This window comes from Oreochromis niloticus, linkage group LG8 (genome assembly GCF_001858045.2).
Source record: "Oreochromis niloticus isolate F11D_XX linkage group LG8, O_niloticus_UMD_NMBU, whole genome shotgun sequence".
Classification (NCBI taxonomy): Eukaryota; Metazoa; Chordata; class Actinopteri; order Cichliformes; family Cichlidae; genus Oreochromis; species Oreochromis niloticus.
In genome coordinates, this window is record NC_031973.2 from 12583022 (window position 1) to 12610228 (window position 27207).

Sequence of the window (27207 nt, forward strand, 5' to 3'; positions counted from 1 at the left end):
AGAGTGGGGAACGGTCTTGGACAGAGTATGAAATAAACAAGACTGGTTTCATCCACTGCTTGTCAAACACCAGCTTTGTAAATTGATATGAAAGCAGCCTTATCAAATCCTAACCTCTGCTGCCCCCTAAAGAGCAAACAAGAAAAAAGCACTGCACAGCAGTGACTGTACCCCTGTCACTTCCTCTTCTTCTTCTCTCTCTGACAGTGAAATCAAAGCACGCCGACGTATTAGGAAGGCAGCCATTCACTTTAAGCTGACAAACCGCTCTATTTACCTTTGATGCCATGGAGTGGGAGTCCATTTGTTCCTGTTTTGTACAAGTGCACTACAAAGGCTTGTGTGCATAATCTTTCCAAAGGCAACAGATTACAGCAGAGTGGTGGTGGTGGTGCATCTGCTCTGCTATGTATAAAGTGATTTGTATTGAGGTTCGAAAGCTTTTAGAGGAGAAATGACCAACAGTAAGGCTGATACGGAGACCCAGAGAGCTCCTTTTTCAGTTTTCTGTGCTGCTCTACAGCAATACAGACAATGCAGGTTAGTGCTGGCTGCAGGAGGGGAATGAATGCCATAAAAGGGTGTCTGTAGGTCAAGGAGTTTGTTGTCAGATAAAGTCAGAGAACAGCCCAGGGTTGGCTACTCAAATAAGGGCTTCCTCGTGTATTCATGCAACCATACAAGGAAGATTTATTACAAGGTGCTACGGAAACTTGAGATAGTAGCTGAGTGGAACTGGGACATACTATCAGCCTAGAGCGGTAATATTTTAACCTATTTAAAATAATTAATCCAAAGCATCATAAGCAAAATTTCAGAAAATTTGGTCATAAAAATACTGTTCTCATTTGCTCAACTCCGAGACCTCATAATTAAAAGTTATATATAATAAAATAATAATAAAAAGCTGGTTAGATTTTTTTCAGAGCATGTGGGAAAACATGTAACTGCACACATTTTAGATGAGCTAATGCTTTTAATGAATTTTAATAAGATAATATATTTTATTAATCACTAAATAAACATAGAGGACAGCAAAAATTAATTACAATTTTTTATTGTCATGCTTTTATTTCAAGCATAACATCTTATTTGTTTTATTGTTTTATTTAATGCCTATCACTTACAGCAGTTACCTGTTATTTGTCCCATTTTCGTGAAGTATTTGAATATTACTGGAATCACATTGTTTTCCATCTTTCTCCTCTTCTGCATAGCACCTACAAAATCCAGCAAATTTCCAAACAGCAGCCACAGAGCTGCTGGACTGGTGTGGTGACCCCAGAGCCTTCCAGCGCCCCTTCGAGCAAAGCCTGATGGGATGCCTAACGGTAAGTCACCAGTCGTGAGCACCTTCCATAATCTCATGTTCAGAGTTTCAAGGATGAGTTACTAGCCGATTGAACAACTGCTGCACTCTTTCCACAACCTCCTCAGGGATGCAAGAATACTCATATTTAGCCTGGTGATCATCCGTGAGGTCACTGAAAATGTAAAATGTGTTTAACCTTGTAGAATCTACTCCCATTTAGCCACCTTTCTGTTGCTTTAGTTCCAGCCTTTGATATAAAATCCACCCAATAAAACACAAAGTCAAAAACATTCTCAAACCACAAAGCAATCAGTTCTCAATCTGTCTTCTGTGTCTTTACCAAATGCCTATGGGTTTTTGATTGATTGAATAATTACCATCCTATGACATCTGAAATTAAGGCTTCTGGAGAAAACATTTAGCCCAAAGTGGTCAGGGTTTGTACATTTTCAACTAAATTTAATCAGACACAGAGAGCAATGGTGTCTGCAATGTTGTGCCAATATGTCAAGAGCTAAGTTCTTAACCCTGACTGAATATCATTTATACTAGTGAGTTTACTGTTCACTTAATAAAATGCTCCACTAGGAATAATAACTTGATATTGAATTGAAAGTTAGCAATGAATTTTTTGAACAGCTACATAGGTGTTTACTCCTATGACCCTTAGCCAGTTAGCAAATGTAGCTCTATATGATAATGGTAAACTGACATAGTAAATGTAAAGAGCAACTTTTACAAATGGTAAATGGCCTGTATTTATATAGCGCTTTACTAGTCCCTAAGGACCCCAAAGCGCTTTACATAGCCAGTCATCCACCCATTCACACACACATTTACACACTGGTGATGGCAAGCTACGTTGTAGCCACAGCCACCCTGGGGCGCACTGACAGAGGCGAGGCTGCCGGACACTGGCGCCACCGGGCCCTCTGACCACCACCAGTAGGCAACGGGTGAAGTGTCTTGCCCAAGGACACAACGACTGAGACTGTCCAAGCCGGGGATCGAACCGGCAACCTTCCGATTACAAGGCGAACTCCCAACTCTTGAGCCACGATCGCCCCATAGTAGGCTAATTTCTCTTGAAAAATTGTCCATTTAGCTATATGTGGTGTTTATTTGTTTTTGTCTTATTTTGCATTACATATAGAATTTGAAAGATAAACTTAACACACTGCTTACACAGCCTGTGTACTTTGTAATTTGCGTCACTCACCTATGCTAGCTTAGATGCGTAAGGAACAACTAGCGGAGCTAACGCTATATATATGAACCATATGAGGCGAATGCGTAGGCAGATTTGTGCTTTGTGAAATTTCACTTGAAAGTTTTTGTTTCTATGACATTTTTCCACCATCAAAGCCAGTATAACTATAGCTGCCCGTTCCACTTTTTAACCAACTTTCACCAGTGACTATTACAAAAACCTTTAATGCATGACTCCAAATTTAGCTAATCAAGTACCAAGGGAAAGAACAGCCAAAAGAACAGTGAATAGACAGTGGGTGTTTCAATCACCTGTCACAGTGGGCCTGACTGTGCTTTAACATGCTGCCTCCAGCATTACATAACAGACACTCCTGTTAGGTGTAATTTGTATCCCCATCAAGCGAGCTCGGCTGCAGCAGGTGAAGAAGCCCGAGAGGTTTGTGCTTGTGGACCTCAGCGAAACTACTGTGACACGTCCCTCCATTCAAGCGATTGTGTTCCTGCTTTAATGTGCAGCAGCAGGTGCCTTCTCCTCCATTTCGCCAGTTCAATTTGTTTCCCGCCGTGAAAATCTCAAAGCTTTTCCTTTTAGTTTATAGGTTGTGTAAACCTCGGTGTGAACCACACTGGTAGGGAGCACAGAGAATCTGATGTGATTGTGAAATTACCTGGTCTCAGACTTTAATGGTAAACACTTTACAGTTTTTACTGCATGTTTGCACTTAAACACTGGTGAGTGGCAACACTGCAGAAGATTCTCCATGCAGGCGTTAACATTTGTCGAAATTTGCTGCTGTACCAGTGAGAACCCCCCCCCCCCAGGAAATTACAAACCATATTTGGCCTTAAAAGGACTTTTTTTTAAAATAAAAGACTTATTAAGGTAATACAGTATTCATAACAGGAGATGGGTACCCAAAACTAGTCTTTTAATTAATCTCAATGTAAGAGTTAATAAGGCTTTTTATGTTTAATTATGACTGGAGCTTCTGTTGGATGTTAAATTGCTTTTTCTTGAAAAAAAAAAAAATTTATTAAGCTATCATGTTATAACTCTAAATTCGTATTTTTAATGACAATATATAACATTCATGTATGAGTATTGATTTTTTTAAGCTTGTTTCAAGTTGATTAATCTCCAAAATATTTAAGAGGGAAAAAAACCAAGCAAATTTAACAAAAAGATGCATTTTATCGAGCTTGAAACTACAGAAAAATGTACAGCTGAGGAGCAATTCCCCGCTTTCAAGCCTTGCAGAGCCTGCTCAGATGATTGCCTTATGGTAGACAGTTCACCACAACTCCACTGGCTGTGTACAATTAAAGTCCTGAAATTAGAACTGTAACTTCTTACACTAAAAATACCATTTAAATGTCCCTCGCAAGTTTAGATTCTAATTAGGCAGCCTGTACTCTATATTTCTTCTTCTTAATGGGGGATTCCCATAAATAAAGGCCAGATATACATAATCTGTTTTGGTGTCACGTCCAGACTATACTTACAGAAGATAATGATACGGTACCAGCAGCAGTGCTACCTCAGGGCTTGTACTGAAGTTTGGAGTGTGACAGCGGGATCGCTGCTATGAAAAGCCAGGCAGCGAGGGGAATCTGGTGGGGCCCGTTGGTCCACACAGACCTTAGTATGTCCTAAAGGTCTAAACGATTTGAGTGGCTCTTTTCGAGCTGATAATGATGACAGCAAATCAAAGCAACATGTGGGATGTAAGGGTGATTTACACGGCCTCCTGTGGCATGTTGATGCTTCCCCTTAATGTTTCCTCTCAGTGGGCATCTCTGGACTGGAGGCAGTATTTTTTTCCTCATCTTGCTGTCCACTTACTCATATGGAACTGATAAACTTGTAGTGAGGTTATCCTTTAGCAGTCAAATTCTGGGAAAAGCCGTCATGTGGTGGATTTAACTACCCAGCACAGATCTGTATTCAGTAGATACGGATGCAGTCGTACAGCTTTGCGAGTGTCTGTGTCTGTCATAATTTTCATGATTCAATTGTGGAAATTTTAGGAGAAGGAAAGAAAGAACTGAGCAGATTACGACGGCGATCTGCAATATTTATCATGAAAACAAAGCTTGTTGCCATCAGCTGCTGCACTGGAGTGCATAAAAGGAGGCATGTGCATGAGGCCGTGATGCTCTCTCTGTATGTGGATGTCAAAGCAAATGGCGCTGCAGATGGTAAATCAAAAATGTAAACATTTTCTGTTTGGAAAATAAGCACATTAGAATGTTTGTGTGGGCTTGGAACAAGTGAGGAAATTTCTCATAGTTGCCCCCACTGTTATTCAGCTGGTCTTTTTAGGAACTCCCTGCTAGAGACAAAGGGAAATATTGAGTTTATGCAAATTTCCCCAAATCTGCTCTTAAAATGTTGCTTGTGAGCTGGAAATATAATGAACCAGCCTGCAGAAACACCTTTCTGCAGTAATGTCCCTATTCAGTACTGTATGCTGACCTCTGCTCTCTTCTGGTGACCTATATGTAGGTGTAAGCTATCATAATGCTTAGAAAGTGAAGTTTTCTGAGAAATAAAAGGGGTTTAGACTTGGTGTCATTCAGCTTTTTCTTCAGAGAAAACATACCTCAGGCCATACTGACTCTGTGCTGCATGCTGTTGTTGTTTTCAGGTGGTTAGCCGCGTAGCAGCGCAGCAGGGCTTTGACTTGGACCTGGGCTATCGACTCCTGGCTGTGTGCGCTGCCAACAGGGACAAGTTCACTCCAAAATCAGCAGGTAAGACCGGAGTTTTCTCAACCGCCGTCTCAGGCCATCTGGCCATGCTGGCCCGCTCAAGTTTATTTCTGCATTCTTTGCCACTTATTGCTTCTAGACTAGATCCCCTCACAGATGTATGGGCACTGATCTTTTTAAATTCATTCCTTTAACTCTTGACTATTTATGACTTTTAAGATTAAACAAGACCAACAGTTCAATATTCAATATAAAGAGCAATCCAATAAAATCCCTTCATAGTTTTAGACCAGGTTCAACTGAACATTACCCTTTAATATCTACTTGACCTCTCTTTTCTTTGAACTTGTTCACAACATGGGAAACTACAACTCGATTTGTTTCCTTCTCTGGGGTTTTAGATAAAGTGCATACAGCAGAATATTCCATTTGTCACACGCGACAAGAACTACTGTATCAGTGATGACGAGTTCCTGTTTTCATACGCCTCTATCATCTCGGTCCTGTGATGGATTATTGGAGCAGATGCAGACTGCTAAATGTTGTTATCGAGCTGGCAAAAAGCATGCTGAAGCACAATGAGAATGAAGACGCATAGGCTGTCAGCGGCTCAGAGGAGATAACAGAAATATTTTTGTGCTGTTTTACAGTTTGTGATTTGTGGTTTCCACCTGTCTTGGGTTACGGGGAAAGCTGGGTCGTGCATTTGCTTCTGTGTGCTCGGCCGCTACACTGAGCCCTCTTAAGTGTGCCAGGACATGAAAGTCAGAGGCACATATTGTTTGAATTTTCACTCATGTTTGCCTTTTTTCTATTATAAGAGGCTTCAAATCATGCAATGTCACTATTATGTCTGCATGGGTGGGGAATCCTTCCCTGCCTGCAGTTAACTCACATCGCCAAATGTTCTAATTCTACTTAATGCTAAATCAAATCTCAGGGCCTACTTTATGGGCTTAGATAAAATTGCCAATTGATTCTCTGTCTGAATAATTTCCTGCAACAGTAGTCATTTGGAAAGCAGCAAGTTCTCGAGTCTAGGCAGCATCCCAAAGTACATTTCATGGACAATTATGTACCTGTAAATGCATGAATATTTCCAGAGGAGAGGCCTGCAGAGAGGTAGAGAGAGCAGTGGAAACCAATGCAGAGGCATTCTCCTGCAAAGAGGAGGCCCGAGTCAAGGAGGGTGTTAAAGTGGAGAGAATACTCTCTCTGGCAGTCAGGGGAGATAGCTCTTAAAAGACACTCCCACGGGGCCCCAGGGAGGACCTGCTCCCCGACATCCTGCAGCGGTGTTGCTGAGCGACGATGACGCGGGCCAGAGTGGCAACAGGAGAGTCAGACATACAAAACCAAAGACGGACAAGTTAGTGTATGCAGAGGAGACTTTGGGAAGCCTTGAACAGCTGAGAACAAATCTGAAAAGATTTTATCTGTGTTGAGAGGATATGAGGAAGAGCTGAAATGAATATAGTCTCCTGTGTTTTTTTGCAGAATTGTGTCCCTGGATGCGAATGTTCATTTTGTACTCTGGGTGCTTTATGAATTCTCTGCACTGTTTTTTTTTATATATACAAAACAACCTGTCTAGACCAAGCCTCAAGAGCTTTCGAAGAATATCGTGTAACTGCTGGCCTGCTCAGTCTCATCATGCATTTTGTAATCTGCTCTGAAATGTCTCCGTTAAAAGTGGGCGAAAAACACGATTTTTGGTGGTTATGAGCTGGGCTGTTTGCCTCAGAAAACATCAGGTCAGCGGATGAGTGCTAATAAGTAAATCAGATTTGGCATCCCATTTTAACCAGACCTAACTTGTCTTGGCTCTGACACACGGCGCGGTCAAGCTATTACATTTCTGTTATGTCATCTAAAATTCCTCTCCTGAACATGTTAGAAAATTGAGCGGAAGGGGAGGCTGAGCTGATTTCAGCAGTAGGAAATCAATGTTCACAGTCAGCTTACAGCTGAAATAGGTTGTAGCTTTGACAAATTGATTAATCATGAAATGCCTCCAACAATTTAAGGCATTAGTTTGTTCTTTTATTTTCTTCTTAGGAAAAAAAAAAAAGCTTAGGAAGGCAAAGCGCCAAAGAAATAGACCTTTATCTTTATGACACCTGAGCAAAACTTAGCTATAATGTCCTACTGATTTCAACATTTAGCTCATGTATAAGAAGTTTAGACAAAGTTTGTTAGATATTGTAAAACTATCCAGCAGACTGGAATTGGAAAACACATCATGCAGTGTGATTTTTATGAGTTGATCTCTGTAATGGATGTACTCACGGGGGTTGTCCGGTTGTAGTTCTTTTCCCTTTGTGACCCACAGTGTTGGAACAGAACTGGGGGAGGGGCGTCTGTCTGTTTGTAGTGACCTCTTTGTCAATGGGATTAGCCTGCTCTATTAATCTGTGATTACTCGGACTGTCTTACCGCAGGGCAAAGCGATGCACGTGGAGTTCTGAGGTCTTCAAAGCAAAGACATCACTTGCTCAGTCTGCAAAAACTCATCAGGGCCTCACCTCTCCCCTTCTCCATCCACAGGGTACATTACAAGCCCCGTTAGGCCTGTTTCATCAGCGTCACCGGCGGATCATTCCGGTTCGAGAGCCTCTGCAAAATGCTTAATCAAGATTTTTCCTGCAAGAGGGACAGAGTGGCACATTCCCAATCGTTTGCGCTTCAGCAAACTTTGGGAATTCCTCAGCTCTAAAGAGTGAAAGGAGGCTCCGGCTCATAAGAGGAAGGGCGAGCTGAAGTTTTTCAGCCCCCGAAGCCGTTCATTCTCTCATGTAACAAACGCCTGGTGAACTAGCTATTCAGCAGATAATTAGTTGGGCTTGTTACACTCATTCTTACACATTTTTTGCCAGGCTCTTTTTCAAGTACGATCAGTAGACATTGCTGGTTTTAGTAAATAGTGTCAGCTTGATATAGAAAAAAATATCCAAGCAATTTTTGCTCTTGTTTTATCTTGTTTAAAATCAAAAGGTGGTTTCCCAGTTTTTTAATCGGTTCAAGCATAAAGAAGCAGGAGCCAGTGTAGGAGAGGTGTTGGGTTTGTTTGCTGTTGCACATAAAGACAAGGAAATGTGGCCACGTGGTTAACACTGTAGGAAGGTCAAAGCTCTGTTTACATTTGCAATTTGTAAGTCAAGTCAGTTTTATAGGAAATAATGTAAACTTGGCTTGAAAAAGCAAAAACCTTCAAGTCAAATGAGTTCAAAAGTTTGCACAAAGTCTCAAAGTGTCTGGAGTTAAATGAAAAGAGGAGGATAGTACTGATGCAAGGAATGTAACTTATTTCAAGTGAACTTTTTTTATGGAAATTCCCCTGAATGGGATATTCTTTTCAAAGAACAAAGACGAAGATAGACAAAGCTAAGGTTAAGATGAACATGTCTAAGACTTTTATTCTCAGTACTGACTCGGTTGAATTCCTTTGCATGCTTGGGTGCATGTGTAAATTTCATTTAAAACTGTAGTTTCAAGTGCTGATCATACAGCAGCTTATACAGTGCCTTCCAGTTAAGTGGTGCTTAAGAAGAGGAGGTCAGATATGTTGTCGGTGAGCTGTGGAAAGGTCACAGGTTCTACACATAATAGAGAAGTTGAATATACACATGCTGGTCTGCAGGGCTGTAATTTCTACTCTTCGAGCTTTCCACACCAAAATATTTTTTTTTTCTGTCTCCCTTCCCTCAGCAGGCTTCAACATATAGTTTAGCTGTGGCTTTTCCTAAATGGAGAATAACACAGAAGGCTAAAAGCATTGTTGGTGACCTCGTATGACTCAGAGGTTGATGGATTAAATTAATCCAACCAAGCAACCATCTATCCAATTAAGAAATAAACAATCACTGGTTAATCAAACTGAGATGTCACTTCAAGAAACAATTGGTGGCTTTATTTCAGGGTCTAAAAAGCTGCTTACATGAGCTTCTGCAAAAATGAAAACATTTCTTTCATTATTATAAATATGAATAATATCTTGATAATAAATATAATTTAAAATAACATTTGTATACTTTAATTTTTCTTAAAAGAAATCTGATTCTGCCGTTGAAATGATAGGAGCCTGCTAATACTTGCTGAATAGTTGCTTGACGATACATGCACTGTCAGTGGCACGAGTTTTCAAACAATAACAATTGTTAAAAGCATGTTTCATGAATGAAGTTGTGCTGCGTTCTTTTTCATTTCATTTCATTTGGAAGTCAGATCTTGGCACATGTAGTGATTTCATGCCAGTAATAGAAGTTGGAAAATGGGCTTTGTTTTGCTCTCTAGCAAGGTAGAGCCATCACTACCATTACCTGAGGGACCCGTGTACTACAAAGCTGGACTAATGGGTTAGCAAGCTATGGCGACCTTAAAGTCAGAGTTCTCTGTGCCAGAAAAGTGGCGCTTTCTCTCTTTTTTTTTTTTACCTGGCTAAAACACTCGGGTAACTTATGCTGAGCTCAGCCTGTCTAGGCTGGAAGAACCACATTTTTACTAATTGTATTATTTTCAGCACGTTATAAGTGCAATGGAGTCACTTGAACTATAGATTTTGTGCAGAGGGAATACATTTTAAATGTGCAACTTGATTAACCCGTACCTTAGTGAAAGTAAAGAATGATGCTCAGCACTGGAGTTTGTGTTCACTTGGTTACGTAGAAAATGTATAGATGTTGTTTATACTTGGTTCTAATCTGCTGCCAAGTCTCCTTCACACTCCTGAAATTACAGGCACTAGAACACATATTAAATAACTCACTTCAATCAATAAGCTAAATCTCACTATGATCTGATGACAATCTAAAGCGAGTTCCACATCTCCTTTAGTAGCCTATGAGACAGTAACAGTTTCTAATATTTAAATACGTGCAGAAATGTGTCCAGTCGAGAGTTTCAGAGCTCTAATGTGCAGCCTTCACATTAGAAATGAACAGCAGCACAGAGAGTGCACTCAGCGTTAAAATAATTATATTAACTGAATTTAAAATGTTTATTTTACCGCTCCGTGCACTAAATCCCATGATTAACGACTTTCTGCTGCGTTAATCTCATATTATTTGCAACAGCATTGCATTTTACTGTTACTTTTCTTTTATGATTTTTTGTCACCATTTTCGTTGATAATCTCTGATTGGAGGACGCAGCACTCATAGGCAATATTCTGTGCAGAAGAGGAGTCACATGATGCATGACACACCCCTTTTTTATGTAAGCGTGCACAGATCCTGAAGCAGGTAGCACTGATAAACACTATCGTGATACCTAGTCTTCAACCCATTATCATTATTATCATTCTCAAGCAAGCTTACGTAAACATAAAGAAAGCTTTGCTAGAGTCTGGTTGTTTCCCCGTGTTTGGCTTATTTAGCGAATCACAAAGATACAACAGTGGTATTACTGATTACAGGTTTCACAGCTTTGCTACCGTTTACCATCTTGAACTGCAAAGCTGGGATTGATGCAACTTTTCTGACTTTCCGTTTGAAGTCAGGATTAAAATGGGACTTGGCATAAAGTGGCTTGAAGTGCTCTGACATCCCTAATGCTTACAGTATTTTGCTACAAATGAAAAAATGTAACCATATAGCTACATTTATGATCAAAACCCATCGTGTTGAACATGCAAAAAGATTTCATGAAGAAATTCGTGTGCACCAGGAGACTGACCATTCTGGGCTGCAGCTCTGTGGGGCCCTCATTCATTCTAGACCATCTCACAAGCATGCAGTATGAAACTGGAGATCCAGAGATTAAGAGTTCTTGAGACTTTAGTTTACAAGAAGCCAGAGTTCTGCCAAGGAGTGCAAAAACAAGATAGAAAGTAGATTTTGATACTGTGATTTTTTTAAATATTTAATTTCATCACACACTTACTCAAACACAAACACAGATTCAGGGAAGCAAAGAACATTGATAACCAACATTGTGATAGCCAGTATTCAACCCATTATCATTATTATCATTCTCAAGCAAGCTAACATAAACATAAAGAAAGCCAAATACAGATTCGGGGAACCACATTAGGGAAACTTTTGGGTAAAATAAGGGAAATTGATATGAAAACAGAGTTTGGCTCCAGCTATTGTGGTATTTTAAAGACGTGAGTTTTAAAGGCCCGGTTACAGAATGACTAAATCCACACTGTATCCACTTTGGACAATCTGTGTGGGGGGGGGGTTTGTACTTTGTAATCACTTAGACGTGAAAGTCTTCCAACCAACCGTGATTGATGTGTTAACTTGCAGCAGGGGTGCTGGGCTGTAAGTCACCCGCCGTGCACTTAGCTGATAGTAAATACCAGGAGAGCAAATACAGACAGGAGAGACTAGAGATAAGAGCTGTTGAGCTTGTCTGTCCTTCCTCCCTTGTAGTTGTTGCAGTTATTATGTCTGTGGCAGCAGGAGGTGTAGCATCTTCAGCTCTGCTCCATATGGCTCAGTAATTTACTGTACAAGAAAACTGGTTGTTTGCATACTAAAATTGATTTACATTGTACCTTATGTCTCTAATTAAATGCGTATTGCAATTTTTTTAGCAAGAGATCAGTTTCATTAATTTGACACCCGATTTGACTCGCTTGTGGTGAGTGCAAGTACTTTTATTAGCGGATGACAGTGGAAGCTCCTGCGCTGCCTCAGGTGGCTTGTGTTCTCACAGTTTACATGTTTTATAAGTGTGTAATTATTTATCCAAAAGCTTACCCGGGCTCATATGTGCTGAAAGACAAATGTGGTCTAATTGGCCCCTCCCTCGCTGATACCAACCCTCCGCGCATCAGGAAGCCACAACGCCCAGCCTCCTCCCCCCCTCCTCTTCCATGCCCCTTAATTACAATGACTAGTTTGATGGATTAAGTCGACTGTATTGCAAAGAGAAGGTTCGAGGTCTGAAACCGCAGATTCGTGTACCTGCCTGAACCGTTTCTGACAGGGCCCGCAGTGTTTCTCCACTGCAACAAATGTTGCTTTAAATGAATTGATTGAGGCTTCTTTTACTCGTTGCTCTGGACTCAGGCCAAGATACAGGCTGTCTAGCACATTAGGCACCACCCCCCTTTGCAAGTTTGAAATGTGAGCTGCCTGCATTTTTTTCCCCTCTCCTCTCCTCTCCTCTCCCCTCCCCTCCCTCTCTCTCTCTCTCCCTCTCTCTCTCCCTTCTGGCGAAGTGGCTGTGGCTGCTTCTGTGTGATGTGTGTATTGGGAGAGCAAGCAATGGATCACTAGACAGAAAAAGAAGATACATCAATAACAGCTGCATACATCCGAGGTGAGGAGATAAGCATTTGGTTCTCTCTCTCCCTCTCTGCCTGTCCTCCCACCCCCTCTCTCAAGCTCTCTGTCCCCCCACCACCACCATCACCCCTTCCCCACCCCCTTCTCAGTCTTTTAACCCTTTCCTGCAGCAGAAGCCGGTTCCTAATTTTGGTGATTTTTTTATTTTTTTTTGTCACGATACGTACCTGCATTCTCCTCTGACCACAAACGCGTGTCCTCCTCTCCTTCTTGTTGCTGTTAGTGCTGTGTGAAGTTGCTGTTTTTCTTTCTTTTCTTTTTTTTTTTAACAGCTTATCCCTGTTTTTCCTCTCATTGTCTCTGGGGTATTTGTTGCTTGAGTGCAAAGAAGCCGGTGGCAAGTACAGCAGGAGCCCATTAGCAGTGACTCCATCTGTGATTGGTTTTGCCTGCGAAACAGAGAGAGCAGCCATGAATAATTGATGTGTATTGTGCAGTCAGTCACTGGACACGCAGGGAGAGAAGAGAGGAAAACAGAAGCTGCTGCCCTGAGACATCGAGGGAAACGAGGGGGGAAAGAAGGAGGGAAGGGGAGGAGAGGGGTTCGGAGAGAGGAAGAATGTTATAGAGAAGAGAGAAAGGTGGGAGGGATGGAGAGAAACACAGAGCAAGAGCTTTAAAATAGCCCCTCAGTAGTGCAAAGATTAGGCTGCCTTTGTTCTGCTGTTGCAGATTTGTGCTCAGAAGTGTTTCTAGACACATGAGTTCCCTTTTTTTCTGTTCAATGAAGAGTGAGAAATAAGCGGGGACATTGCTGGAGTTAGTCTGGTAGAAATGTGGGTGGCATTTTAGACATGGAGAGGGGACTGAGGAAGAGTCTTTGCCACAGCGAAGAGGACCGGGCTGCAAAGCTGCGAGCTGTCAAAAGGAGGAGACAACAGATAAAGACTGCTGTGTTTGTAGAGGGTGCACTCAGTGACAAGAGGGAAGGTGGATCTGCTGCCACTGCTGTTGCTGCTGCTGCTACTCACAGGAACTTCACATTATTTCGTCCCTAGGGGGGCAGATAGAAGGCTGACTCCTGCATTGGTGGGTGCAGGCAGGCACCCTGCCATGTCTTAAACTAACGGAATGGGCTTTGACAGTATGACGAGTGCCTCGCAGCGCCCCGCGTGATAGAGTTGCAACAGCTGACTGCTGCATTTGACCCACTTACAGCTCACACAGAGGGGGTCAAAATGGCCTTGATTATCTCTCTCTGAGTTGCTCTGACCTACTTGAGGCAGCGTTTTTCCACGAGACTCTTGGCAGTTTATCACACCCACTCCCCTCAGTGCCACACAGTGCAACCAGCCAGGCTCACTGCTGAGGCACATGAAGGAATTCACTGGGGTCAGTTCACTGTTCTGTCACGGTCCAACAGTTGAAACGGGAGCAACAGGTTTCAGTTTAAAAATCCGACTGCAGCGACTGAAGTGAGATACTAGTAAAAGCACTATTGTGGCTATCGCAGATTTCCCACTGAAGGGTTCTTGGTGTTATTATTGTAGGATCATTAACTTACAATATAAAGCATGAGACAGCTGTTGTGATTTAAATTAATAAAATAATAAATTCTAATATAAAATTACATATCTATTAATTAGGTGATTAAGTGGTGTCCTGTACTATATTTTTTTTCTGCGTCACCTGTCAAACTCAATTTATAGCAAACTGCAAACTGAAGTTTTTGTTAAGATTAAGTCAGGTGTAATTATTTTCTCCCACTGACCCCAATCGAACGCTTCAGTCTCGGAGTTTCGGTTGTTTATTGTTGGCTTTCTCTCCACTGAGAGGGTTTTTGTTCAGCAGTACAGCAAAGTCCCCATTTGGGCAATTATTCAAGTAATTCTTCGCTAAAATGTGTCTTTGGGACAATTACCAACATGGTAAGACAAAAACTAGGCATCCACACTTCCAACTGTTCATTACTGTTGCTTTGTCGCCTTCAATGAATCTCTTGTTCTCTGTATTGAACATGGGGGGTTTTTTGTGCGGGGTTTTCACACCAAGTTGTGAAATTACATTGACCTTTTTCTTTGAAGTTTTTCGAGTTCCAAATCAAAATAACAGCACGCTGGAGCATGCTGATTGCTGATGCCATTTGTATACTCGTGGAATGTGCAGGCCTCTTTTTTGCTTTACTTTAATCAAAGAAAATGAACTGTAGGTAATTATAGGCTGCAGTGTGTTTACACTTCTCGTTATATTGTGAAACCTCAAATGGGACTTTGATCGCATTTGATATTGAATCTTCCAAATAACAGATGTTAAACTGTGACTGAAGACAGAATGAGGAAAAGAGTCTCAAGTTTTGTAGTGGTTTATACGGTTTGTGATATTATAAGTGCTGCTGAAGGAAAACACTGGGCCTCTTATGAAAATAATAACTTTTTTTTGTACTGTTTTATAAAACCAAAGCTTATTTCATAGTGTGATACGCACCTGAAAATACAGATAATCTTAGTTTTAAATTTGCATGTAGTTGCCAGGTGTAACTGTGGGTGGATTCTCCTCCTCATGTCAAAGCGGGACACGAGGGCCTCCGCCTACTTGCTGTTCTTTATCTGACAGAACAAACAAGACCAACTGAGAGCAGACTGCAGCAGCTAATTTTATCTTAATTTTGATTAGTTCCCCCGAGTAATCATACATTTGGTCCTTTTTTAGGGAGTCATGCGAAGGTGGAAAGCACTTCATCTTCATGTACTGAAGAAATTAGGGAAATGTCTTATTCAGGCGGGAATGACATGATGTAACAGTAAGAAATGTGCATAATTTTCCTTACGGTAGTATTTTCAGTCATAGCAGATTTTCAGGTAGTCCGTGGCGTACAAGATATATTTTACCATCCGGTCACTGACGTGTGTTTTTGTTTGAAAAGGGGAGCAATTCACAATCAAATGTGTGTCATATAATGAATATTTTGTGAAGTAAATTGTAAAATTTGAACCCTACAGAAACCAGCTGCTGCAGGAGATGTCAGTCTGACTCAGGTACTTGCCGTATATTAAAGTGGTGCACAGAAACCCATTGGCTCAGTCAAAGCAAACATGCTCATTACAGTCTTTACGTCATGTTGTAGCTGCTGTTGTGTTGTCTGTCCGAGTTTTACAGTATGAAGCATGTCACACATGTATTGCCATCTTGCTTGTGTCACAGTTCATCTTTATGTTCTCGGCTTTTTATCCAAACCATAATCAGCTGTTCCTGAAGTCATCATACCTTTCCATACCCACTTTTGTAAACAAGTTAGTAAGACTTGGGTAAACTGCGCGTACCTCAGACTTATGTAATGAAACTTTATTGATCGTAAACAAGCATACTGAGGTTTTATATATAAATAATAGTAAAATGATATGAGTAAAGGACATGTGAAAATAGTAACAGAAAATACACTTTGTGAAATAGACTGTATAGAATAGGATAGATGAAAAAAGATGATAAAATTGTTGCAGGAATCAAGTTTAAAATTCCACACTATCAGTAAATTGTACAATACTGGTCTTGAACAACCTGTCATTTCTTTATATTTTGCTTCCAAGGAGTCAGACTTTCTTGTAAGTGATTTTAAAAGGTTTTTTAAAGTAGTTTTACAGGCTTTCTGAAGGTCTTTTGATTTTTCATTTGGACTTTTTATTGTTCTGTCATTCCTTTTCCGTCCAATCTCTGTACCTGACTATTTTCAAAGGAATGTTTTTTCTTTGGTAAAACACACCACCAGCCTAACTGTTCAAACATTTAAAAAAACACCTAACTCAACGCTTGTTGTGTCTAAAAATAACGGTGAACTAAAAAAAACCCAATTGTGAACTGTATTTTAAGCACTTTCTTACTATCAGCCTGTCACAGAACACATAATTTGTTGCCATTTCTTTAGTTGAATGTAAAGAAAACAGTTTGATAGACATAAAGAAGTATTTTGGCAACAACAAGCTGATTCCTAAAGACCTATTACCCAAAAACTTGACATGGTGTGCAGTGCATCCTTAAAAAGTTTGAGGAAACTGGATAAATGAAGGGCAATGGAAGAAGTGGCATGGCTACAAATCTACAGCAGGTGAACAGTATCTGAAAGTCATGTCCTTAAGAAATAGGAAAAATCCTGCAAAGACCAGACACAGGACCTGAGAGATGCATCTGGCACTTCAGATGATCCATCTACAGTTCACCAAAATCTCATCAGAAATAGTCTTTGTGGAAGGGTAGCTACCGAGAAGTCATTCTTAAGGAAAGGAGGCCAAATTACATAAGAACTGGACTGAAAATCAGTGGCAACAGATTTTATGTAATAATGAATCCAGATTTGAAATTTTTAGTTCAAATTGTCCTCAATATCTACTGAGGAGGTCTAAGGAGACATGCTCTGTCATGTTTGGAGCTGCATTTCAGTGAGTGGTTTTGGAGCTCTTGTCAAAGCTGATGCAGAAAAGTAGCATCAGATTTTTTACATACTGTAAAATATCATATAAAAAGTATTTGATTGGCTTCATTTTTCAGCATCACAATGATCCCACACACATATTATTAATATATTAAACCTGCGATCATCTTCTCAGAGAATGCAACAAAAGATAGCCCACATCCATAGAAGCGCTACAGGATTATCCTTCAGAAAGCCTGGAAAACTAGAACTTGAACTTGAACTTTTTTATTGTCATTGTACAGTTGCCTGCACAGTGAAATTAGATAACAAGACCACAAAGGTGCAAAAAAAAACCCCACTATATACACAATCTATAAGTTACAGGAAACATTGTGGGGGTGTATACAAGGGCATCATAATACAATATAATAAATAAGGGTGGAAAGGCTATGGTCATTAAGGATAGGGATGGTAATTGCACATTTGCCAAGATATTGCACAGGACACAGTCAGTAGCAATAGCAGCAACATAGTCAATCAATAGCAGCGACAGAATGACTGTATGGGAGAAGTCTGCTCACACCCTTAATTTGCATTAAGGGTTCTGACAGCCCACTGTCAGAACAGTAGAAGCTGTCAGAATACTTCCCAGAGAAATTATAAGGAAGCTTGCATAAGAGGCTGTGTTAAAGAATAAAGGTGGTCATACCAAATATTGACTTACAAGCTTGTTAGAATTGCCCTGTATACTCTGTTTCCATGTATATGTACATGTGTCAGTAAATCACACACATGTACATATACATGTTTTCCTAGCAAAATATAAAAAAATAAGGGGCGGCTCAAGACAGCACTGTATAATATTTTAAAAAATCATCAAAGACCAAGAAGCACTCAGTGTCAGAATAATGTCAGCTTGGATCAGGGTTGAGTTTCATTGTTTCCATTTGGCTTGAATGTTTATCGTGAGGGGGCTTTTTATTCAAATCCTGATTCAAATCCTGATCTGTTGCACATATGGAAGTCTCTAATGAGCCTAGAGGGGTGCCAAGACCAGACCCAGGTTCCACTAGTGTCAGCTTCTACTGTATTTATAAAGAAGCTTTGACACCAGGCCTACTGTGTAAAGGTCACAGGTGAATCAGCCACCAGCGAATGCAGTCTTGACACTGCCGGCCATGCCCAGCACCCTGAGGTGGGCACAACTCCAGGCACATCTGCTCCATTGCTAATTAGTATCATTGTAGACAAGGGCTTAAGGCTGGGCCTTTGTTAATAGCAGCCTGTTGCTTGGGGAAACAGTCTGGCTCCTGTAAGCTGCTTCTCTGCAGGTCTGCTCAACTGATAATCTGGTTGGAGAACTCTACAGTTAGATCAACACTCTGCTGGTATATCGGCCATTTTTGGTCGGTGAAATGCATTTCATCGAATCAAGAAGATTTCCATCATTTGCAGGGTCCTACTTATTTTCAAATTAAGTAATATAAACATATTTGCTGTTTTATTTTTCTTTCTTCTGCATATTTCCTTTGATTTCCACCAATTTCGGTATAGTTAGCATGTCTTGAGACTTCAGTTTAGTTAACTTATTCACACAGCACAATACAATAGAATAAAATTACAACATTATAGCTGTGTGATAATCTAGTCCTGATTATTCTTTTCTGGCTAAGCAGCCATGCAATGCAAGTGTGACTTTAACAAAATGTTAATTTTTATAACACAAGATTAATATAAACAAATATTTTACACGTTTTTCAAAATTCTTCGTTGTGACAGAGCATAAGAACAGTTTTTCGAAAAAACTATAAAACTTGACCTCAGGGACTTGGAGACACAGTTGCCAGATCTTAACTCCCACATTAAGACATAAAGATCTAGGTTTGGAAGGAGTTTTGCTGCCAATCAGCTTAATGTATATTTTAACAGACTAAACACTGAAGCTGGGGAGATGTTTGGCTTTAATGCATAGAGTACTAATCCTCAGCAGGGGGTGCAATGCTAGATTTCCACCTTCATGCTTAAAAGAGACACTGAATGGCGTGCCCTGTTTTAAATGGAAGAGATTTGTTGCATGTGCCAAAGGAGATTATCTTTTAAAACACTGCCCTGCTTAGGCAAGGGTTGGTTTCTGTGTTACCATGACCAAGAAATGACAGTCCCACTGATGAGATCTGCATTAATCATCTGGAGATTGTGGCATATATTGTATCTTGTTCCAGTTGGCATCCAGTTAGTCCTAAATTATAATCCTATCTGAAAATCCTTATCTGAAATCTGAGAGCACTGATTTTATTTTGAAGATAAATGTTTTAAATTTCCTGCATTTTCTATATAGATAGATACATTTGCATGTCAAAGAGGTTAGCTGGATATTTTATTATAAACTTTTTTAAAAAATGTACTACAGCACCATTGGTGGGACATTAACGAACACAGGATGTTAAAACAGCAACCTCCTTGTCTTCCTGCCTCCACATGGCCACATATGCTTGTGGCCTCAGTAAAACCTTTTTGGCGGGAGTCCAAGCGTCCCCCCCTCTTCACTTCGCCGGATGGACATGGCACGACATTGTGGCCAGCAGGAGGCTGTATTTAAGCCAGGGCAGCTCTGAAATGGGCCATAAAACCTAGCCAGCAAGTCTGGCTCCCCGTGAGGCAACGGGCCTAAGTACTCATTGACAAGACTCCAATATTACCGAGAGGGAGAGTGGCAGAGGGAATAATGTAAGAAAAAAAAGCAGCAGACAAAGATGAGGTACAGACAGGAGGCAGTTGTCTGGCCTACACAGACATGCTGTTTTATAACTGTTAGCACTAATACTTTCAATCCACAACAGAGCTGATCTTGCATTGCTAACACTAACTTTCATCTTTCAATGAAAGATGCATAGCAGTCACGTGAAATCGCTCTTTAACTTTGATGCCATGTAGCAGCCATGATACCAACATGTGCCTACTTTATACATCATCCCCACCTCATCAGTTTTATGAAAACCCTCAAATATGTTGCACAGCCACCCAAATTTAAAATCTCAAACTAGTTTGACAGCCCCCATGTCGAATTTGCTTCTAATGTCAACAGTTTAAGGGAGTGAAATGTGCACCATGTGTTTAAGGTGTTTCACCTGTGAGCTTCTACCTAATTATCCAGACATGGATGAACAAGTAGCACTCTTCTGGCCTGTCGTGGGGTGACAGGTCCGTAACCTGTTATACACTCGCCTTGCTGGTGAAAAAGCCTGCATGACGAACATGTCGCTTCCATTCCATTATCAAATTGGCATCAATGAATAATTCGTGGCATCTGTGTGAAGACAAAGAGAGACCTGATGCCTGCCAGGTTGGCATCCATGGCTCTTTGGTTACTGCGTGCATGTCAGGCAGAGCGGGAGATGATTTACGATGCAGCTTGCAGTTTACGCAGGAGAGCTCAGCGGTGACTGGGCCTTCATAAGCGACGCCATAGCAACTACTTATTCATGTCGTTTTCCATACATATGTTGAAGAAAATCCCAGAGTTTTATAGTTCTGGGAAACCTACATGAGGCACATAAGTGAGGGATTCTTTTGCTAAAACTAAACGTGGTTGTTTTGCATGGCCTCTTAGGTGCTTTCAGTAACCAGGGATACCGGGGCTCCCTAGACTCTGTCTTATTTTAATTGACTTTGGCCTGCAGGAGGCTTGTGTCCATTCAATCCTTTCTGGGCAGAGACAGAGAGGAGGGAGGGTGGGCGGAATCGAATGTGAATAGAGTGCTCTCAGAAACCAAAGAGTGCAGCCCACTAGAGCTGCTCTTGTTAGTTTGCTCATGGTCTTTGTTCTCCTTTCAGCCCTTCTGGCTAAACGTCTTCAAACAAGCCATTTAGGGGTCATGATTCTCTACGACAGGTTTACTGCGAAAATTGGACTTCACTCTTATGGCTAGTAAGGGAATAAGTGAGGAAGTACCGTCGATAATGTGACTCTGACGTGATGACAGGATATGTGCTGTGCGTTTGTGGGGAAGTTAGTGACCAAACCATGTGGGACAATGCCAGGTGGGACTCCAGGGTTGACAAGGGAGCAGGTGTCTATTACATACAGAGCAGAGGGAGGGGGAGGCAGAGAACGGGTGCGGATGAGGATCATAGAAACTCTTGGCATCTGCGTTACCTGCTGCCTCTCTTGCAGTGCCCTGCCAATAATGGAAGGAAAAGGAGGGAGGTAGAAAATGAAAAGGACAAGGAGTAGAGGAAACTATTCTTGAGGCAGCAGCAAGTGTAGGGGTGACCTTTGTAGTAGCAGCTATTCATGTGTTTAAGGATATATTCTCCCATGTAGCACATGGCCCTTATTCATTATGGTGCTCAATTCTTTTTTAAACAATTTCTGCTGTCTTAAAAGCACTAATATATGGAGCAGGCTGTGTAATGACATACAGTGTTAATGTCTGTAGCATACATGAAATCTGCATGGAAGTTTTTGCCATCCAGTAACTACTGCAAAAAAAAAAGAGATGTATTTGTTCTTTGGGGTTATTATTATTATTCATCACAGTATTTGTTTTTGCATACTTTGACTTACTTTGTAATATGAGTGACAGTTGGTAAGTTGGTGCTGTCTGGTGGGCAGAAGCTTTGCATTGGGGATGACTTTACTGGATGAATGATATTGACACAGGAACATCTGCTGAGTTCATGTCCAGATTTCGTAAATTGATTGGTCTGTGTTGTATTTATACCAGCATAGATGAGTCCATGGTATGTTAGGCATGGACATCACCACTGTGGTTACAATGGGGCAGCTGTGCAAGTGGAAAGTTGGCGTTTCAATGTCCGAATCCTCCAGTCTGTATGTCAACGTGTCCTTGAGTAAGATGTTGGACTCCAAATTGCTTCTGACGCATAGAATAATGTGCTGTATAAATGTGTGTGAATGGGAAAAATGCCTTGTGGTGTAAAAGCACTGCACGTGGTGAATATGACTAGAAATGTACTGTGTAAAATCAATACGGTTTACTAAACTGAGATTAGAAGGTGGAGTGGTAAGTTATCAGGTAATGCTGGCTAGCTTGGTTAGCAGCAACCTAACTCACTAAATAACCGACTTTAATGGTTTAACTGTGTTAGAATATTTTGTTTAATTACCTTGTTAGTGCAGAAAGAAAGTAGACCTTAAAAATAAGCTAATGTCCCAAAAGCAAATAACTTTACACACAACCTTACAATTGAATTTTAATTGAGATCTCTCTAGCACTGATAGTCACATGTTAAGGTACTACATATTAGATACAGTGTAGCCACTTGGCCTACATAACAGTATATGGTAGTCACTGTCATTTTTTAACACATACCTATAAAGCTGCCTTGTTGCCTACAGCAAACTGATACAAGAAACTCTTAGAAATTTTTTAGCAGCACAAAAGAAATTCTATCAACCTCCATACAGATATCTTGAAAGATGAACATCTAAATTTGCAGTCAAATGACAAAAATATTAATGTTGCAATCTGGGTTAACTGACCTTTTATTAAAAGCTCTTTGTTTTCAGGAGAGCGCAGCAGAAACCAAATCAGAGTGTTTAATCAGCACAGTTTATCTCTCTGCCTCGTGTCTGCATGGGCCATGGATGGAAGGTTGGGGGAGCATTAGGCTATCATTGGATAGAGCATTGAACAACTGTCAGGGATGCAGTCCATGTCATTTGTCATGTCTCCCTGGGGCTTTATGACAGCAAGTGAAGCTGGAAGCTGCAGACCCAATCACTGAACCACCCATCTAGTCCCAGCAGATGCGTTTACCACCCTTCGCCATGGTTGACCATCAGGCTGGGCAGCTGAGCACCAGAATATCAATACGGCTCAGACTCAGCCGGGCCCCTGGGACCATCTACGAGGCAAACAGGATAGCCTTCTCTCCTTATGGAAGGCAGAGACTCATTGCCGCCAGGGAGACCAATGTAAACATGGCAGAAGGATGCTCTCTAGCACAAAATGCCAGTTTGATTCACTCCAGAATGGTCTTTGAGATTTGGAAGTGCAACACCTGAGACAATTATCTCCAGATTTGGCTCTTCTCAGAGAGGGAGACAGATGAGTCTATTGAAGGGCCGTCTGTGGGAGGAGTGGAGAGGAGAAACAGTAATCCTTTTGTGTTCCTCATCTGCACTGTCCTGAGCCGTGTTTGGGTGTAGGAAGAGTAGGAGGGAGCGACTGAAGAGAAACGAGTTGGCTGTTCCTCCTCCCGTCATCTGAAACCTGAAGTTTATCCTCTGAGTCAATGACAGGGCTTCTCCTTTAAACCGGCTGGTGCTTAGTGGAGGTGGTAATTTTGTGCAGAGATAAGCCCTTTATCTAATGATGGGGTAGAATAATTCTTTAAGTGGCAACACTTGTGATTCCTTCTCTCTCTCTGTCTCTTTTTTTCCCTGTTTCTCTCAGATAGCCGATGTATTGTCATCTTTCTGCTATGTTCCACACGGTTGTTGCTTATGTCCTGCGGCTGTTGATGTCGGCCTCGGCGTGAAACAGGGACGCTGTCTGCTTACCCAGACGGCCCCACAGTGGCACAGCTATGGGATAAATTGTGGAGACATGTTTATCAACATAGAAGAAGTGCAAGTTACCCCTTGTTGGAAGAGAATAATGGGACCTAATTGAGCTGTAACATGCTGGCTGGTCGCCAGGCCCTTGAATTGAAAACTCTCTCCATCAGAAGGGGGTCTGAGGAGAGGGAGGGTGCTGTTAAAAACACTGCAGGACGTACTAACATAGACGTGAAACCCGTAAACCTATTAGCCACACTTGGATCCGGTTTTTATCAAATTAAAAGTAACTCAGGAATCTGTGCCTTTACCTTTGAGCGTGATGCTTTTAGCAGAAAGTGCACCTGAGCGGCCTTTTCTGTCAACTAAAGCACAGCCGTGGTAAAGTCAGATCAATTCTCTGGAGGAACAGCACAGCCTGTCTCCTGGCACCTGCCTTGCCAAGAACAGGAGGGGGAGGAGGAGGAGAGAAAAAGAGAGGGAGCGTGAGCGGGTGGGAAAGAGGAAAAACCCAGCTGCCTCTGCGCCTGAGCCCCGTGCTGCTTTTAAAGGAGTGGGTGGGGAGAGGAGGGAGAGGAGAGGGAGAAGCAAGGAGACTGCTGGCACCATCTGTACATGTCTTTTGTATTCCAGCCCTCATCTTTACACAGAGTGAGGCTGGTGTGCTCAGTGTTCAAATGAAAGGATAGGAGGTGCCTTTTGGGGTGCAGTGCTCTGAGAGGAGAAGGTGTGTGTTTGTGTGTCGATGCAGAAACTCAGTTTTGTCCTCGGAAAATTCGCCACACTCAGAGGACATCTTGTGTCCTATTTATTTTACGTCTGTGTGTGTGTGTGTTATTATAAGCTCGTGCTGTGTCTTTCCTTGTCTGAGTGTGCTGGTAAGCTTGTACGGTTTGCAAGCAGCCATGTGTGGTCAGATGTCTGGGTTGCCATGTTTGTGATGGGAGTCAGAAGCTTTTGTTTGTTCCTCCTTCCTATCAGCCCCATTAGACTGATGTCTCCTCGCTCGCTGATTCATTCAACCTTCTGTTTTTTCTTTATTTTTAATCTCGGTTGTTTCTCTCTTGCGCGTCTGCATCTGTGTGTGTGTGTGTGTGTGTAATATGTGGCAGCCCACCCTTGCATGTGGCAGCAGGGTGCATCTGCCTGCGAGGACAGCGCGCACTGTCTGCTGTCATATTGACGTGGCTTTTTTGCGCGAACCGCAGCTGAAATCACCAAGCGCACTGATTCACCCACCCACCCCTCCCGCTCCTTACTCAGCCTAGAAGTGCTGTGAATCATAAGAGGAGGTGGCTGCCCTGCTCTTTGATTGAATCCACATTCCCTTTCTCCTCAGACAGCCACAGAGAGAGGCTAGAAGGAGGCAGAGGAAGTGAGAGGGAGAGAAAAGGGAAAAGTGAGTCTTTTGTAGTTGGCACAGTACAAACACATGCACTGCAGATGAAAAGCATATGATTCGATCAAACGCACTCTGTGGTAGCTACCTAACCAAGTGGTAGGTAGGTGGGGAGAAGGGAAGGACTGGAATTCATTTGCAGGCCCAGAGTGAACCCTAGTGGCCATGAGCTACAGTGACATGCAGGATTTAGGCTGATCCTTTATATTGCAGCTTAAAGGTACAGGCTTTGGGCTCTTAAAATATTCCGATGTTTCTCAGAACAAACACAATCATGATTTAGAAATTTCTGTCTCTATCTAAATTAAACCGAACAAAAAATAACAGGATAAAAATATTTTAAATAGCAGAGCCTGTGCATGTGGGTCGCACATGGCTATTTATGCAATGACATTTAGGTGTGGTTATGTGAGTATTAGTGTAAACATAAGCACAGTTGATATAAATCAATGGCCCCAGTGTGCACTTGTGAGGTATGAATATAAGCTGTTTAGTGCATTTCCCCCAAACACTCCTGTTTTTCCTCACAGTACATGAAATATGCGTATTCACTAACTACAAGTGCCAGAAAATAAACCACCCTAATTTTGAAATAAATCATTTATTTAGTAACTAAATAAATCATAATAACCTGTAAACATATCACTCTTGAGCAAACATTGTTTTTCACATCTCATGAATGATAGGATGTCTTTGTGTTTAATGTTGTTGCACTGTTACATAGTGTTTGCTTGTTCCATTTTGCAGGTACCTTGCACAGAATATAGCTCCACAGTTGTGCCATAGGGTACAATGCATATTTATTTTTGTGCACTTTTTTTCCAGTCAGGCCATTGCTTTTTGGATTTTTAACATGAACTTTTACTCAGAAGTTTTTTGCTTTTCTTTGTTCTTAAGTGCTTGCAATAGTAGGGTGGTACCTCTGTAGTTATTGCTAACAGGTCTCCAACAGTACTTATGTATTCTGCTCTCTTTCCAGCCCTCCTGTCCTCGTGGTGTGAGGAGCTTGGACGCCTCCTCCTCCTCCGTCACCAGAAGAACAGGCAGAACGAGCCTCCGGGAAAAGTGCCCATGCAGCCCCCCATGAGTTCCATGAAGCCCAGCCTCTCACATGGGTCAGTGTTCACTGCTGTGCTTTTTGGCTTGTGTGTGAGATGTGTTTGTGTGTGTTGGGTATGCGAACAGACAGACCGGGCCCTTGGGGAAAGCCCTTCCTCTCTGTGTGAGGCCCGTTGTTCCTTATGGATCAGTGGCTAGACAAACTGCCAGACAAACTGCATGTAGCACAGTCAACAGTGGCAAACAGTAACTCAACCATTTGCCTTTCAAGAAGAAGAAGAAGAAGACGCATTTATATTTTTTAAAGCTTAATCACATAACTTGCCTTTTCCTGTCTTTCAGCAGTTGCAAACATACTTACTAGACTATACTGTAAATATTTGTTCTGCTTGGCAAACCATTTTGTTTTGCTTAAGTGAAATGTGTTTTTCTATTCCCTGCAGAGATGGGTCTTTTCCCTATGACTCAGTTCCCTGGCAGCAAAACACCAACCAGCCTCCTGGTTCAGTGTCTGTGGTGACCACCGTGTGGGGTGTGACCAACACTTCCCAGAGCCAGGTGAGATCCCCTTTTTGCTTGAGAGTAAAAATGTGCCTGTTCCAAGTCTTTATATTTAATATCTGTAATAATACCACCTGCAGATTTTTGTATTTGGCAGTGATATTATGAATTGAACTTCATCTGAAAGCATTGAAACATTTACATGTGTTTTTCCCTCGATCCCTAATGTGTAACAGGTGTTGGGGAATCCCATGGCCAACAGCAACAATCCCATGAACCCTGGTGGTAACCCTATGGCCTCGGGTATGTCTGGTAACACTCCAGGTATGAACTCTCCTCAGTTCCCCGGTCCACAGCAGCAGTTCCCCAACAAAGGCAACTCAAACCCGGCCTATATGCAGCAGGGGATGTACGGTCGACCCAACTACCCTGGAGGAGGAGGCTTTGGTGGCAAGTAAGTAACCAGTAGATGCATTGCTGATGGTCACTGGAGTGATTAAAAATGCTTAAAGAACTAATTCAGACAATTACTTTAATTAATTCTCTTCTCTAGAACTTTTTTATATCTTTTTGCTTATTCTTATAGTTACCCTGGAGGGCCGAATGCTGGACCCGGTGGAATGGGCATCCCTCCGCACTCCCGTCCTCCCTCTGACTTCACCCAGCCTGCCGCTGCTGCCGCCGCTGCTGCAGTTGCTGCTGCTGCTGCCACCGCAACTGCCACTGCAACAGCAACTGTAGCTGCCCTGCAGGAAACCCAGAATAAGGACATGAACCAATATGGACCGGTAGGATGACCCACAAACTAATAGCATAAAGGAAACTGTTGCATTTTGTGCACGT

General features: G+C 41.8%; 1 protein-coding gene across 8 annotated transcripts in view; it reads left to right on the forward strand.

Annotated features, from left to right (window-relative positions):
- LOC100698832 (zinc finger MIZ domain-containing protein 1) overlaps nt 1–27207 on the forward strand; it is a 110259-nt gene that overhangs the window by 75033 nt on the left and 8019 nt on the right. For 3 of the 8 annotated variants that reach the window (XM_019362532.2, XM_019362531.2, XM_025909655.1), the window contains 7 exons: nt 1218–1331; nt 5173–5278; nt 15474–15509; nt 25784–25919; nt 26307–26421; nt 26601–26818; nt 26951–27152. In XM_019362532.2, the coding sequence (XP_019218077.1) occupies nt 1218–1331; nt 5173–5278; nt 15474–15509; nt 25784–25919; nt 26307–26421; nt 26601–26818; nt 26951–27152 (927 nt within the window). Of the gene's footprint in view, nt 1–1217; nt 1332–2342; nt 2383–5172; nt 5279–11646; nt 12509–15473; nt 15510–25783; nt 25920–26306; nt 26422–26600; nt 26819–26950; nt 27153–27207 lie in introns of those variants that run through there. The other 5 variants (XM_025909657.1, XM_003441810.5, XM_019362534.2 and 2 more) reach the window with 5 other exon arrangements.